General features: G+C 36.5%; 2 protein-coding genes and 1 long non-coding RNA gene across 4 annotated transcripts in view; all 3 read left to right on the top strand.

Annotated features, from left to right (window-relative positions):
* Positions 1–16,970, top strand: part of LOC138928336 (uncharacterized) — a 97,310-nt gene that overhangs the window by 43,080 nt on the left and 37,260 nt on the right. The gene's annotated exons all lie outside the window — the stretch shown is intronic.
* LOC108083016 (accessory gland protein Acp62F-like) lies at positions 4,903–5,420 on the top strand. Its single transcript, XM_017178644.3, has one exon. The coding sequence runs from the start codon at positions 4,936–4,938 to the stop codon at positions 5,257–5,259; it is 324 nt and encodes a 107-aa protein (XP_017034133.1). The 5' UTR covers positions 4,903–4,935; the 3' UTR covers positions 5,260–5,420.
* On the top strand, positions 5,959–6,386 carry LOC108082984 (accessory gland protein Acp62F-like). The gene has a single exon (XM_017178606.3). It carries the CDS (start codon positions 5,997–5,999, stop codon positions 6,333–6,335), a length of 339 nt encoding a protein of 112 aa, XP_017034095.2. The 5' UTR covers positions 5,959–5,996; the 3' UTR covers positions 6,336–6,386.

Genomic DNA, 16,970 nt, shown 5'->3' with positions numbered 1-16,970 from the left:
ATATTAAAATATTTTTTATTAATATAGAAAAATAAGATACTTGTCAAAACAGAAGATTATCTCAAATAAATATGCTTTTAAAATTATAATAATTTATTCCAGTGTCTCAAAGATGATGAGAATCATTGTCTGTAGTAGTGTGCGTGTCTGTGTGAGTGAGTGTTTATGTGTGTGCTTGGCTTTTTGAAAAGTCCGAACCATAAAATTGAATAAACCGCATTGAAGCACATTATTTTTTATTAACTGCAGGGTAAACCCTCTTCTCAGCGAGGAGCGGGCCCTGTGCCCAAGTCCCAAGCAGGTTGTCCTTACGGTCATAGCCTTTGATCCCCTGCCCCTTTCCCCAGTTCGCCCAATGTCCTGGCACTCTGTCATGTCCTGTGCTTTTGACCGACGTTTGTCAAATAGTCTTTTGCAATTTACACACTCAAAAACTTTTGTGCGACAGAGGCGGCCAATGGGTTACGTTGCGAGATTCCCATTTTTGGGGGTTACCAATAGCGATGGCACAATGATGGAAGTATCTGCATTGTGACAAGAGAAGGTCAAGAAGAGAAGATGAGACTGTGGTAGATACTTTTTGAGATACAGATATAAAAGCTTAAGATAAAATCAACATTAAAATTTAAATTAAAAGGAAAATCTATACATTTAAATATATTTGAGCTTTTATATATTAATTTTATATTTAAATTATTAAATAAATAACTAATCTTGGCTTAGAAACAAAACCCTCTCAAAAATCTAGTTTAAACTGCTTACCAAATATATTTTTTTTCTTTATAAAAAATATACAAAAATTCCCTTCGTGCTCCCTTGTCTCCCAAATGTCCTGTCACGCTGTCATCTCTCCGTTGCGGTGCCCATTTTTGAGGATATATCAGCATTGGGTGCAACGTTTGTTGGTTATGGCCCCAGACCTAGGGCCATTGTGTGTATCCGTGTGCGTCCTGGGCCTCTGTGTGTCTCTCCATGCACTTGCCTTTCAAGCACCTTATTTATAAGCACTTTTAATGGAGTTGGCTTACAGAAAAGCGTAAGAGCATGGGCATGCCAAGCCCGGCAACATATTTCTTGTCCCGTCTCGTTGCCCCCCCCAGTTCTCTGTCGCCCAGACACTGGCCCCTGTGTGCGCTTCAAAATCTGATTACGATTTTTATATGACACTTTGATATGATTTATTTGGTCATTCAGCTTTTCAAAGGCAGGCCTCCAAGCCGAGGCATTGCCTTTAACCCCACACACTGGCCAAGCCACGCCTCGCCGAAAAGGGTGTCAATGGCTTTTGAAATATCTGCAGAGGATTCCATTTTTGTTTTTCCCAAAAAAAAAAAAAAAAGAAAACCAGCCGGAAAAAATCAAATTGCAAAAGGAGGTTTTGTTTGGGAAAGTAAAAGTTTGGGTACTCTTACTTATAATTATTTTTTAAATTATTTTAAATTGAATTTTAATAATCTAGCCGTGCTTCTGAGCAAATATTCCTTTTATTTATTTTTTAAAATTTAAAATAAATGATATATAAATTTGTAATGGTTGGTATAACTTCAGGAACCCTTAGCTAGTTTTATTCTTTAAAATATATAATCCTTGTAAAAATAGATATACCTTCATCTAGGGTATTAGGAGAAATAATAAAAGGGATTCAGACTGAAGGACCAGCTTCCTACTTGTGCTTATGGCCGGATAATGTGAGGCTTCAGCCAAGTTATTTGCAACTGCTTGTTGTTGTTGTTGTTGGTTCTCCCTAGGGGGTGGGGCCTGTTAAGGGGATCACTGGGCGTACGGGGTAGGTGGACCTCCTGTAATTGATGACCTTCGCGATACGTTGTCGTCATCCGTAGATCCTTTTTTTTTTTTGGCCCTTGCCTCTGGCTCCTTTTCGCTTGTTGGCTGTTATTTTTATGGCAGGGCACTAAAAATTTTCTTTTTTAAATTGAATTTAATGAAAGGCGTGAGCAAAGAGAGAGTAGAAAAGTTGAGGGTAAGGGAAAAGCGCCCACGGGACGCGCCATATTCAAATGGCATTTTCAAATAAATACGGTCTTGCTGGCCAAAAGGGATTCCCTTAATCGTTTTCCATAAAGATTCGCCTATAAATAGAAGAAAATAAATTTACTTTTACGATATTTGTGTTATTAAAATATTGGTATAAACTTATAGGAAACGATCAGAAAAATATGCTCGACTTAAAGGTCATATTTACGACTTGAACTGTGGAGAAAATAAATATAAATATTTGAAATGTTTAGAATTAAGTTAATAATCCAACCTATACATAAAATATACTATTTAGATTTATTTAAAATATTTTAAAATTATGAAATTTGATTGTTTTCTAGAATTTGGAAGCCAGAACACCCTGGCAACCTCACAACCTTGCCGCAATAAATTCTATTGTGTGTACGAGCAATGAGAAAAACGAAGTAAATAAATGAAAATAAATAAAAAATAAATCGCTCGATGCAAAGTCCAAGTGCTTATCCTGGCCATTTTTATGGGCCCGTTTCAAACTTTGTTTGTTGCCGAGCCATATATATTTTTATTGCATAAAAAGATTTGCTCTCTTTGCCGTGGCTGTTGGCCGCTTTAATGCCCTTCCTGTCTTTGTCCTGCATCGTTATAATAATTATTGCAGGTATTAAGTCAAGTAGCCGCAAAGAGCTCTCGTTACCTCCCCCCCGGCTAACCCAAACCCGCCCTTGGGAATGTGGCCCCTGTCCCCAGGACCCTTTTTTTTCTGCAGCTTGTGGTCACTTTTCCATTGGCCTTTTTTTCGCCAGGCTTTGCATAACAATAATTTTACTGTCGCTCTTTACTACAGTCAAGCTTTTAAAGAGTGACATTTATGATGCTAAATTATTATTATTTTTGGGATGAAAATAGTTAAGAATATATAACAAAATAAGGCTTTTGTTTACACCTAGAGTTAAGCATAGTACAGCCTTTTTTAAATAATATATTAAGTAAATAAATATAAATAATAGAAAATTGATAAATTAAAGTAGAGGTTATTGAATTTACATATAATTTTCAAAGAATATTATTAGCTTTTTTTCATAATAAACGTTTTAAAGATTCAAATAATTTATATATATAAAGTTTACTAATAAAATGATTTTAGTTACTTAATATTTATTTAATATTTAACTATTTATTAATTAGTTACTGTCGAAGTTCCACTGTACTTTTACGAATCTATATATATAAAAAAGAAAACCGCAGCGATTTTCGCGCAACGCGGTTTTTTGTGGCGCACGTTCATCTCATGGGTAGGTTCGGGGCTCAGGCCAAACTAAATTGTGTTTAATTAATTTTTTGTTGCATAATTCGGTAGATTTTAGTTTTACGCTGCTGCAAAATAGTAAAAATACCAAAATAGTTTGTGGTTGTTGTTACGGCACTAGCTGCCATCATTGAAAACAACAAACTTGCCACCGCACACGTGAAACCATTAACAGTCAGTTGGAATAGTTTTCTAACGGAGGTAGCTACTAAAGTTTGTTGGAAAATATATATCTGAATTCTTAATTCAATGTTTATTTATTTTATTATAAATATTTACATTTATTAACGTAGTTTTCTATATTAATAATAATAATTTCTTAAATCTCTTCATTCAACCCTCGTTAGAAACTTTTATTCATTTCAATGCCTACCAAAATGTAAAGAATTTTTGTCTGACTGAAAACTTTACCTCGTCTAGCAATTCTGTGAGTTTTCTTTAATAAAATTTTAGTCCGACTTCTTGGTTTTTCATTCGTACTGTGGCCATGTGACACAGACAGATACAGCGACACAGATACAGATACAGATACACACAAATGCAGACAAATATCTTGCAATGTTGGCGGCTGCAGACTGTCATTTGTTTACTTGTGTAAACTTTAATTAAATTCCAAAAAGACGACGACAGCAACAGCAACTGATGGCAGCCGCAGCTGCTGCTGCAGCAGCAACCCCATTTCCCCTCCCTTACACGCCAAAGTGTTGCTACTGCAGAATTTTAGGCGCACATTGCATTGCAATCCAGTCTGCCAATTGCCATAATTATGAGCATACAGAGAAAGAAAAATTCATAGAAATTGGGTCATCTAAGTAAGGCTAACAAAATGTTGTTAAAATGGCAAAGATTTGATATAATTCTAATAAATTTTATTTGGAAAGATACAAAAGTGTGAAATGATATTTATTTTAAAATATTTAAAGGAGTTTATACCACAGTTTAAGCTTAAATTTTATTAATTAATTAATAAATTTTCTTCCTGTCTACTACTTTAGTAAGACTTCTCTTGGGCATATGTTTCTTTATCTAGTTAGTGAAATACTATTCAATATGTTATTACTTTTAGGTTCTTTAAAATATACTTAATTTAACATATTCATTCAGAACTTGTTTCTATTGTTCTTTGATTATTTTTATCAGTGCATTCACTTCGAAAATGCAGTAACTGCAATTGCAGAATCCCAGCCAAAGAGGCAACATCTGGTACTCCCGACAAACAGGGTCCAAAGTATTAGAACAATTGTCGATGGCAATGCATGCAAATTGTCCACTTCCCTGTGCGAAAGTCATGTGAAAATTGAATGTAATGATACTGGAATAAATAAATAATAGAAAGAGGTTTAAGAAAATTAGCTAAAAACTGGTAGATATAAAAATAGAATTGAAAAATATACTGTTGAGTTAAAAATTTCTAAAACAAAGGAATGAGTTGAATTCTGTGGCTATTCACCAAGGTTAAAACTATGTTTTGTTTAATGCTAAGAGCCCTTTACAAAAAAGAAGCGAACATAAAACAATTATATATTTAAATTATATTTTATTAACCCAAAGTTAAAATCATTATCCACACCTAATGCAATTTGTTCCACTCAAAACTAAATAAAAAAGACGCTTTGGTTGAGGAATTACTTATACCTCCATAGTAAACCAACATGTGGAAATCGGAAATCTTCGCTCTCCTTGGACTGCTGATCTTCATCAGTCCTTGTTGGATGTCTCCTCCAATTCGTGACTGCACTGCTAATGGAACTCAGACCAGCTGCCCCCCCAATTGTCCAGAAACTTGTGAATCTAATGGTGTTGGCCTCTGTGATAGATCTTGCGGAGGTCCTTGTGTATGCAAGCCAGGATACGTAATTGACCAGAGGATTCCTGCTTGTGTTTTGCGATCTGATTGCCCAAAAGATGTGGTTCAAGCAGATGGAGCAACTGTAGTTCGGAATTTCAATTGCTTTTCTAAGAGTCCCTGCAATTGATTCACAAGGAGATCATGGAGATCTATTTAGAGACTCGAGAATAAAAGTATTTGGCATTTCCATTAACCAAAGTTAATTCATTCTGAAGTTAAAATCATTATCCACACTTAATGTAATCGGTTTCACTTAAAACTAAATAAAAAGACGCTTTGATTGGATAATTATTTAGACCTCCATACAATTTTAATAAACCAACATGTGGAAACCGGCAACCTTCACTCTCCTTGGACTCCTGATCTTCGTCAGTCCTTGTTGGATGTCTGCTCCAAAGAAAACATATGACTGCACTGTTAATGGAACTCAGTTCATGTGTCCAAGCATTTGTCCAGAAACTTGTGGATGGAGTGGTGGTGGCTTATGTGCTTGCAATGGTCCTTGTGTATGTTTGCACGGATACGTAATTGACGAAAGGATTCCGGCTTGTGTTTTGCGATCTGATTGCCCGAAAAAAGTTGTTCAAAGAAAAGGAACACTTTTAGTTGAGAATTTCAAATGCTTTGGAATGAGTCCCTGCGATCAATAAATGAAATTTGGATTTTTTTCAATATATTTTTTGTAGATCAACTTAGAGACTTTGCAATAAACTAAGCGAGTGTGAAAGTATTTGACATTTGCATTAGTCAAGCTTATTATTCATTAAACACACTCGACTAAAACGGTTCCACTTGAATTTAAATAAAATAGAAAGCTGTCTTTGGTGAACTATTTAGACTTCCATAAACTTTTAATAACTAAACATGTGGAAACCGGCAATCTTCGCTCTCCTTGGACTCCTGATCTTCGTCAGTCCTTGTTGGATGTTTCTACCCGATGTGGACTGCACTGTTAATGGCACAGTGGACTTGTGTCCAGGCGCTTGTCCAGAAACTTGTGAATTTAATGGTGTAGGTGCGTGCAATAGAATGTGTGGAAGTCCTTGTGCCTGTAAGAAAGGATATGTAATTGACGAAAGGATTCCGGCATGTGTCTTGCGATCTGATTGCCCTAAAGATGTTGTTCAAAAAAAAGGAACAACTAAAATTTCGAATTTTAACTGTTTTTCAATAAGTCCCTGCGTTTTTGAGGAAATTAAATAATTTTTATTTTAATAAACGTATTCTCTATAAAATATATATATTCAAATTAAATGTTTGTTTAATATTTATTATTGTTATTACTATTTGCACTTTAGAAACTTTGAACACAGTAAGCGAGAGTAAAACAACAAAGGTTAAATTCATTAAACACACTCCATAAAAATGGTTCCATTTTGGGTTGCTAGAAAACATTATTTAACAACATTTAAATTTGATTATATAATTCCAAGAGAGTAAGCAATGTCTGACGGTTATTTCTCTTGCTGTTTTTTTAAGTAAAATCTCTTCAAATCCTTTGCTAATTACAACCGCTAAGAATCTCAGCTGAATCATTCTCCGCTGAATAAAGCCTTTTTCTCAAATCCTTTTTTATACATTTTTTTTTTCGGCTGTAACTGTAGCACTAATAAAGTGTTTGGACAAAGGACAAAAAGTTTGCTTCCTGGCTAGACATAATTTTAGGGCTCTTTGCACTTTTAGGGGATGCCATTCACGCCCCCTGATAAAGGGAGCGGATGAAAATCCACAGGCAACCCTAAAAAACATGGTCCATTCCAACAAAAAATGTAATTTGTGCGAAAAAGAGAAGAACAATGCCACAAAGATAGAGTAAGAGCTATGCAGGTGGAGCAAAAACTGTGTTGGTCTGTGTTGTCCACCAAACACTCACACTATGCCTCGAGGTCAGTTTTGTGCATAGTTCATTACGATTGAACTGCCACAAAGGTCCTTTGCCAGGGTCCTGTGACAGGAATGGCCACCTGAGCCAGAATGAGATAGCAAAAGGGGAACAAAGAGAGAGACATATTTATTTTGATATTTTTTAAAACACTTTTTTAATTGGGTTTGATATGGCTTTATGTTCTGGTTTGTTAACCTGAAATGTGGTTTATTTATTTTATTAAGATTTAAGATCTTTAAGGTTGACCTAGTGACTCAAAAAGGCTTAAAAACTTATCTTAATAGGTCTATAAAAGTTGACTTCTGGAATAATAATACAAATTTATGTCTTGTGCCAAATTATATTATTATTTTCTTGAATTTAAATATTTATTTATGCACATTTTTAGATTAAATTAGGTGAAGATCTTGTAAGATGAAAGAACTAAGGAATACTAAAAGTTATTATTATTATTATTTATTTGTTTATAAGCATTTCCTGAACTTACAATTATGACAACCTTTTAATTGAATATTTATTTAATTTAATTTAATATTTATTTGATTTTTAAACCAATACTTTGTTTCAAGTTTCTTTTATTCACTCTGTATTTTTGCCTCCGCCTCCAAATCCAAAGCACACTGGCCTCTCTGTCAACCTGATTAGTTGGCTTGGCAAATGAGAAGCTGGCCAAAGCTGGCTTGGCCGCCCCTGTTGCTTCTATTCTGGCCATTGTGTCCGGCGACTTTTCTTTTGGGCCATAAAGTTTAAGCCAGCAAACGCTGGCTAAGGTCTACTGTGGGGATTCCACTTCCTGGCAGTCACAATGCCCAGTCTATATCCCCTTTGGACACCAGTTTTGTGTATGTGTGTGCGTGTGTGTGTGTGCTTCCCCTTGTCTGTTGCTGGCGACCATTTTGACCGTTAAATGTTGACATTTGTGCATTTCATTGTGTATGACCTTTTCGGCGCACCACAACAACAACAGCTGCGGAAATGGAGCACTTGAAACTATTTTTGGTGAGTATTATACATGAAAATTTGAAAATATTTAAGATATTTCGATTAGTTAAAGTTCTAAAAAGTAATTAATATTAGGAAAATTATATAGTTTACTGTATATGAGGGAAACGAACCTTAATTCAGGTTTAATTATTTAAAAACCCCTAATTTCCCTCAGTGATTTTAACAGTAGCTCAGCAGAGCAGTAGCAGTCACAGCTGAAGAAGACGCACAAGGAGCACTATGTGGGGCAGAGGTCTGCAAAGGATGGGGCGGTCATCAGGATGCTTCTTCCCCACTATTGTCGTCGCTTGTCTACTCATAAACTAAATGTAAATTCCACCCCTCCGCGCCAACGTGCCACCACTTTTATTGCAGTGTTTCGCTGTCACTACGAAGCAGATAGAGCTGCTGATAGAGACAGAGAGGGAGAGCAGACCGCCCCTTAACCCTCCCAGTGCCCCCCGGACTATATCCTTAACTCCATGTGTGGCTGCTCGTGCATTGTTCTCGTTGTTTTTGTCAACAAGCTGCAGTGGAAACAGCAGGAGCAACTCGCCTCCTTTGACTCCATTGTCTGTCTGTCTTTCTGTCTGCCTCGGATGCAGTGGCCATGATATTTGAATTTATAAATCTATAAAACTCTAGCGGGGCATCCGTGGAGGATGTGTGTGCATGTGTGTGGATCTGAATTAGGAGGAAATGAGAATACGTTTTGTTCAAATGGAACTGGCTCGAAGCGAGCGACACCCCAGGGAACTGTTAAACACTTAAAGCGGAACAAAGAGATTCAATCAGTCAGTCAATTGTGAAGCGGAAAAGCGGTGAAAAAAATATATAAAAATAAATTACATTTAATTAAAATGAAAGGGAATAAATAAAAGGGTATTAGGAGATTAGGATATTAGTTTTGGTAGGTGTTTTGAAAGCATAGAATTTTAGAAGAAATAGCTGAGAGTTGTACTTCTCGAAGAAATTGATTCCTTAGCAATCTTTCTATCTCATATTTTATTATATTATATTCCTTAAACAAATTAAAATGATTACTATCATTAAATGCTAATACCTTCACCTGCATATACAATATGTATCTGTTAGATACTGATCTCTCTCCCCATTTCCCAGGGCTTTTCCGTTGCAGTCAACTACTTTCCGCTTGTCAGCTTAAAAAGTAGAGGGTTTTGCGGATATATAGGGTCTTGAGGGGGGACTTGGGACTAAGGGCTTTACACCCCCTAAAGTCTAAAGCCTTTGTGTGTGTGTTTGTGACCGCACAACCCTTGAACCTTGTCTATTCACTTTCTAATGGGCCACGTTGACGTTTTTACACTGCAACAATATAAAATGTGTGTGTTTGTACGAGTGTTTGTTTGGTGCATATGTCTAAGCTCAAAGCTTTGTACTCCCCTGGAGCCCCTTGGTCGTCACCCCTTTTCTCAGTTGTCATCATGGAATTGTGGAAGCAGCAGCAAGTCAAGTCCTTCACCTCTCTTGGCCAACGACAACTTGTTACATATTTCTTTATGTAGTTGATGTGCTTATCACTGTGAATAAAAATTGGGTAAAGAGAGCTAAAAATATTCCATAGAAATTAGAAACATGAATAACTATTTAATGGGAAAGTAAATTCACTTATCTAGCTCTGGAATATTTTCTTATATTTAAATAATAAACTCCCATTCTGAGATTTAGTCTCCCTTAAAACCAAGTCATATTCCCCTTTTGTTTTCATAGTGTAAGAACAACACTTCCTGCCCTTTCTACATTTGCCATATCATTTGCATTGTCGTGTCCATTTTGAGGCTTTGCATATGTCGCGTATAAATTGCATAATTTATGTGAATTATGCCGCATAACATTGTCCTCGTGGGCCCTTCCTCAGTCCATCAATTGCGCGACGTTTGTTTAGCCTTCGAGGTGCAATGAACTTGCAAAGTGGCCTTGTCCAGGACATTGGCATGTCCTCGGTCCTCGGTCCTCAGTCCCCCGGAACTTAATTGTGACAATTGTCAAAACACTTCCTGGATCCTCCTTCTGTCGGCACAAATCCAATTAGTTGTTGGCCCCAGCTCGATTCGCTTTAGTCCGTGACACAATCACTCACTCGTTCACTCACTCAATAATTTAGCCAGGATTCGGAAAGGGACGAGAGGTGGCAACAAGCTCACTTCTACCTTTTCCTCTCTTTCTATTTTTTTTTTTTGCAAGTAATTTGGTGAGCAAAGCGATTCGTGTTGTTTCAATCAATGATGCCAATCAAAATGAGACCGATTTTTATGCCACACAGTTTGAAGTCCTAACCCGGGGAAAGGATAAATGGAAAATGGTAAAGGGAAAAGGATGTTGGAAAATAGGAAGCTATGTGTACAAGTGCATTTATTATGCGATTTACTCAAAAGGGGGAATTGTAGCCTTTGGCATATGGAAATTATTTATAAAGGAAATATGGTTCAGGTGACACAAACAAGGTTTGGGATATTCAAATTGGAAGTTAAAAGTAGGAAAAAAAGGATATATTAAGCTTAACATTTTAGAATTTTACATCAAAATTATAGCTAGATTTTCTATTATTTATTATTATTTATTTTAGGCCAAAACCAAAGCTCAATTTCTCAGATAACTTACTCCCAACGTTCTTCCTACTTAGTACTTAATATTTCTGCCCTCTGTAAATCCCCCATGATTTATATGCAATTTTGTGGCAAATGTTTGGTGTATCCTGGTCTTGGTTAAATCACATTTGCTTGGTTTTTGGCTTACAGTTTCGGGTTTTGCTGCTGGAGCTAGTCATTAAGCTAACAACGCTGCGTATGCGTAATAAATAATTGAAATTTCCGCCCAGAGCCAAAGGTTAACCAGGGGGAGGGGGAGAGCGGAAAAAGGATATGCCAGTGAAGTGGAGAAAGCAACTGAGGAACTGGAGAAAGAGTTGTGTGTGTGTGTGTTTAGCTTTTGGGCAAGTGAGCGCACCAAAGCGAAAATGAAAATAATTTTCATTGCGAGATAAAGAGAGTGGGAAAAGCTGGGAGTAATGAACACACTTTTCGCATTTAAGCTTGCTGCAGTAGCACGCTAATGGGACAACAGCAACAAAAGCAGCAGCACCAGCCACAGCAGCAGCAACAACAACAACTACAAGACAGCAACAGTTGCTATTCCAACTTGCTATCCTCACATTTTTAATTCCTTGGCACATTTGTGTAACGTGACATGAAATCCATTTGATGTCGCCGCCGTCATCTTCACTCCCAGCTTTCAGCTCTAGCTCTTTCTCTTTCCTTCGCTGCCTTGCCATCTCTTTTGCTCTCGCCCTGCACTTGTTAACAAACAAACACGCTTTTCTACTTTTTATTGCTAATTTTTATTTTATACTTTTTTTTTTTGTATCTTTCACTGCAATGAGAGTGGGGGAAGAACGGTAAGGTTGGGGGCGAAAGCTACACAGAAAAGAAAATTGTGTAGCTAGAAAAATTAAATTAAAGTTTATATACTAAAAATATTTATTTACTAATTTGTTACAAAAGTGGAATATATTTTAAACAAGCTTTTTAGGTAAATATAAAACTTTGTAGATGATTTCTACTTCTAAAAAGTTCCCAAAAAACTTCACAATTTCCTTCCTTTTGTTTCTTCCATTTAAAAATTTTAATAAATTTTTTTCTCAGTGCAGCTGAAAAAAGCCAGAGAGGAGGGTCAGGGGAAAATACAGCGGGAACAGCGAAGCATTTTAACGCGATAACTCCCCTGGCAGTTGAGCTCATAAATTTATAAATGAGCCAGCGACTGTAAAATGCGAAACGAGCCGCGACGACACTGAAACCCGATGGGTGGTGCAGAGAGAGTGGGCTGGGGGGCCAGGAAAAACCAGTGGAAAATAGGGAACTGGCGACGGAGGAGATTGCCTTGAAAAGCACTCATCATTTCTTTTTTTTTTCATTTATTTTGACAGAAATTTGAGATGATTGAAGGGTATCCAGGCTGTGTCCTGCTGTTTATTTAGGATGAATACTGTATTTACAAATTTTTGAAATACTTTTCGTATTGATATTGGTTAATAGGAATAGAAAAAACTTAAGAAGTCAATTTAAACTGGATAAGAAAATTAAATAATTGGAAGAATATAAAAGTTAGACTAATATTATTCTCTCATTAGGTTTAGTCTTAGTAAATTAATTATTTTAAGTTGTAAATTCTTCAACCAAAATATCACAAGACTTTCTTGGTTTATTCTTTATTTCTTCTTATTATTTTCAAGCTTATTGAATTTCTTTAAATATTTTTTTTATATGAAAATCCCTAGGCGATACTATAGTATCTTCTAGAGTATTCCCCTGCTTACTTGGCTTAATTTGTCATATCCCTTGTTGCTTTTGACTTTATTTATTTGTGTAACTTTTGTCATTCATAATTATTTGGGCCGTTTGTTTGTCTGACTTGTTGTTGTTGTTGTTGCTGTCCCTGGTCCCTGGTCCCTGACATCGAAGCATTGGAAACGGAAACAAATGAAGTATCAGACAGGGAATGTGTTTGCTTTACGAAAATTGACTGAATGACTGACTGAGTGCTAAAAAGCATTCAAGCTACTTTTAATATTTCATTTCATAACTCATGAATTTGTATTTCAAAGAGGGGCTAGCGAAAAGCGGGGGCTGCCCTGCCTGCCAGCCGTTGGGGAAATTTTAAATATGCATTCACGCTTTTATGAGCCAGAAGCAGGAGGAGCAGGAGAAGCAGGAACTAGAGGATCCTGAGGGTAGCAAATTGGAGTTGTAGCCCCCAAATTATTGTCCATTTGGGCGTACTACCATTTGTTTATGATTTTCTATGCCATGATTAAATTAAAATTTCTTTATTGGCCTCGATATGCTGCTGCTGCTGCTGCTGTTGCTGCTGCTGCGCTTGGTTGGGTTTTCTTTGTACTTATCTGGTTTTTGTTGCCTGAATGCAATTAGCAAAGTTTAATGCGGAAATATTGCCATGAAGCCAATAAAATTGAGAGTGCGGTCAAGCGGCATGATTGGATTTCCACGAGGTTAGCAGGCAATACTAATTAGCATTTTTCCAGGCCCATAACTTGCCTGTGGCTTTCCCCAATATTTTTTTTGAAAGCCTCAAGCGAGTGTTGTTTTAACAATAAACAAATATTTTGTAAACTATTTAGTCAGATTGATTACTCTTATATATTATCTTAATATTTTCTGTAACAATAAATTAATTCCCAATATTATCAATTTGCCTAGTTTTCATGGATTTTTTTTACGCTAAAATATTTAAAACTAGGTCAAGTGATGGCTAACCAAATACTAGACCTCAAAGACACGCTTAAACTCTTGCCTTGTCAACTATGCAAATCCTATTTAAATATTTGGCTCACTAAACAAGTTTAAAAGCCAAACAAAAACCATTACCTAGCAGGACCCAAAAAAAATACTCAAACTTCAATACACAAGTCTAGACAAATTTAACTTAATAGTAGGGCACTTAACCCCCGATAACCCCACAAAATATATTTCAACATGCGTGTGTGTGTGTACGTTGTCTGAATAATTGCCATTTTGACATTTACAAACATATTCTAAATAAACTTCAATCAAAGGTCTCAGACATACCGACACAACTTGGCCCAGAGCAATGCAAATGATAGAAAAAGGAAAAGCTGGGAAAATAAAACAAAGTCAAGGCAAAAATGGGAAAACAAAGAGCGAGAAATCACAGAGGGAGAGAAAAAAGGAAAGGGGGCCTGCCTTAAAAGTCAATTTGCCGCAGGCATTGCTAACAAAACATGAAGCGCGACGGCCAACAGACAATGCATATAAAAAAGGTGCCGAAATTTTCACAAACACACTGGCATCATCGAATTTCCATACCCAAAAAAAAAAGGGGGGCAAAAAATTTCACGCAGCTTAAAAACCGCACTCACGCACAAAATATTTTTATTTACCTTTTTGGCAGGAGAGCGGGGAGGGAGCTGTCTGTCGGCCAGGCAAACAATAAACCACCCGACCCGATTCTCCAGTTACGGCTACAGTATCTCAGCCTCAACAAGGAATCCGGGCACTAAAAGCGCCTTATTTACGACGTTTACATGCAATATTTACACGAAATCTCTTACAATAACTGTTATGCTTGGCAATGAACCTCTGCCGGCGTACCGCTACTTAAAAACCAACTCCAATCCAGGACCCTCACAAAAGGCATACCCCGGACTCGATTGTTATTGCTGAGCTTGGTTTACTTTGCATTCCCCATACCCATTTTCCTTTTTATTAATTTGTCAAAAAAAGAACAGAAAAAAGGTGAAAGGTAAAAGCGGAAAACAATCAGGGTTACGAAATTGATCACTTCAGGGGAAATATGGTTAAGAATATAATTTGATTTAAGTGAAATTTATAGATTTTTAAGCTAAGGATAAATTTAAATATTCTATTATATTAAAATATATTAATTAAATTTGCTATATCAATTTAAATTAATTTCTTAGAGATACTTTTTCAACATAGATTTTCCCCCTTAAACCTCTAAAGAAATCCTCTATTTTAAATATCCCTTTTTCCTCCTAAAAAAGACCTCATCTAAGATTTAGAGACACTTCAAATCAATCTGTCGACATCCCTGAAAAAATGTTCAGGCTCTTGGCCAAAAAGGCTTCGGTTCCGGCGGGTCCACGTATAATATTTTAGCCTTACTACTGATTTTTCCACACGTAGAAGAACCCCCCGAAAAAAAATGGGTGAAAAAAAGAAAATATTGCCATCGTCGTCGAGCCGCATTCATATGCAAATACATAAAAGGCGCAGCCAGAAAAGCGTGTGGGTGGATGGGTGTAAAAATAAGTAAAGAGTGGGTAAAAAAAAAAAGAATAAAGCGTATCCGCAAAAAGCGCGTTGCGCAAATAGCGCGCTTCCTGAAATAATAATTCAAATACTGTGATAAAAATCGACTATAAACTCGCATGCTGTGCAGGAAAATCCCCCGCCCACCCAGACACCCATCCATATATGCAGTCCCACTCTCCGATTTCCCCAATGCCCCCCCCATGCCACCCCCTTTCGAGTCCTGTTCGGTGCGTACGTGCGCATATTTCATTCCCTAACGACCCCTTTTAACTGAGAAAATGTGTTTTCGTTACTTTTAGCATCTTTATCAAATAATAATATTACGCCGCACGAACCCAAACGTCGTCGAGGAGACCGCCGGTGTCCCGTTTCCCTCCTGCCAGCCCAACCCATCCTCCCACCTATTCCCCACCCAACTCTCCTTTTCGATACCGCCAAAAAAAAAGGTATTTTTTGTTTTTATTCTCTTTGCATTCCCTGCCATTTTGCACTTGGAGGGGGAGTGGGGAATGTAAAAAAGTATTATTGAAGAAATTGAAGGGGATTTTGGTAGAAATTAGGATAGAAGTTGGGATGCTCTAAAGAATTATTAAGGGATTTTAAAATTATATTTTAAAAATTGATTTTCTAATTTTAAGACATTAGTTAAATCATTTATAATATTCATAAATTATTCGATTTTTCTTTTACATTTATTCCCTCAACCAAAAGCTTTCTCTTTGCCCAGTAAACCCACTTTTGGCAGAGTACAAAAAAAAAACATCGAGGAAAAATTCGGCTAGCCTGCCAACACTGGCTAAAATATATTGGACAAAAGTTTCACAACGCCACTGTGAAAGGGACACATAGTAGCAAAACAGCTTCGACACTTTTTCAACGATTTCCCGGGCAACCACTCTGTATTTTTCTTGGACATTTTTATTTTTGCTTGATTTCTTTTATACTCAATTGAAAAATTTGCATGCCAAGAATTATGCAAAATGAAGGCAAAGGGGTAAAGGTCAACCAAAAAAACAACAAAACGGTTGCTCTCTTCTTTACCTTTAAACGAACTAAACACAAACCCTTTTTTCCTGAATTTGGTTTTTGTTTTGAACACACAACAAGGAGCTGAGCAGCAGCAATTGAAACCATCGAAGATCATTTTGGTTTTTATTTCATTTTCTTGGCCTTCGCATTGGTCGCCTTTGATTGGGTTTGTTTCCTCTATTGACTGCAACCATTATTCTTGGCGGTAATTGAACAACGTGGCGCAATGTTCGGGGGCGTAAATAAATGTTGCAAGAACAAAAAATATATAAAGAATGAAAATTGCTTAGAACAAATGTCCCTTTTTTTTTGCCTCTCCCTTGCCACACGAACGCCCACCAATTGAAGAAAGATACAGCTTCATTTTCATTGATGACATTGCCGGGTTACAGAGAAAGAAATGTGTACAGTATCATAAAAACCATATGAAAAGGAAATGTAAATTGTAATGAATAAGAAATAAATTTAAAAATATTTGTTTGATTGATCAGAATTATTCTTAAATCATCTTTAAAACTCCCATCACTTTATTACTTCTTTATTTATTCATTTAAATATTTATGTTAAGCTTTATTTTTCAGTGTCTATTTTATGGTAAATTCTATATTTTTCTTATATTTTGAATATGATTATTTGCCACCATTGGGTTTCCCATTCAGATTTCTTGATAAGCCCTTTTTAAGGCTTAACGAAAATAGTGGACACAAAATGTTGATTGAAGGCTTAGGCTTGGCCCCCGGCTCGCATTTTTTCGTTGACCCAAAAACCTTAAAACCTAAAAATGTTTCAACTAAAATTCACTTAAAATGTGAGCCCTCATGGGAAAGAAAAAAAAAAACCGAAATTATAGCACACGTTTCCATGCATAATTAAAGTGTACATGACCCAAAAAGCAGGCAGTGAAAAATTCCATTTATAAATTTGAACGAGAGGTCAATGTGCCCTCAAGCACGTTTGCTGAAAGGGATCTCTGGGAAAACAGCACAAAAAAATAATATACATTTTATGTGACAGCAATTTATGAGAATTTCAATATTTCATTGTAGACCTTGGGGACTGAACTCCACGCGGCAAGTAATTAGTATCATTTCGATTTTGAGGAGCACT

Source organism: Drosophila kikkawai, chromosome 3L, assembly GCF_030179895.1.
Source record: "Drosophila kikkawai strain 14028-0561.14 chromosome 3L, DkikHiC1v2, whole genome shotgun sequence".
NCBI lineage: Eukaryota > Metazoa > Arthropoda > Insecta > Diptera > Drosophilidae > Drosophila > Drosophila kikkawai.
The sequence above is the reverse complement of the archived record's forward strand: the minus strand, read 5'-3'. Positions and strand labels throughout refer to the sequence as shown.

Bases quoted from the DNA above. Each gene is read 5' to 3' on its own strand.
- LOC108083016 (XM_017178644.3), top strand. From the start codon at position 4,936: ATGTGGAAATCGGAAATCTTCGCTCTCCTTGGACTGCTGATCTTCATC.
- LOC108082984 (XM_017178606.3), top strand. From the start codon at position 5,997: ATGTGGAAACCGGCAATCTTCGCTCTCCTTGGACTCCTGATCTTCGTC.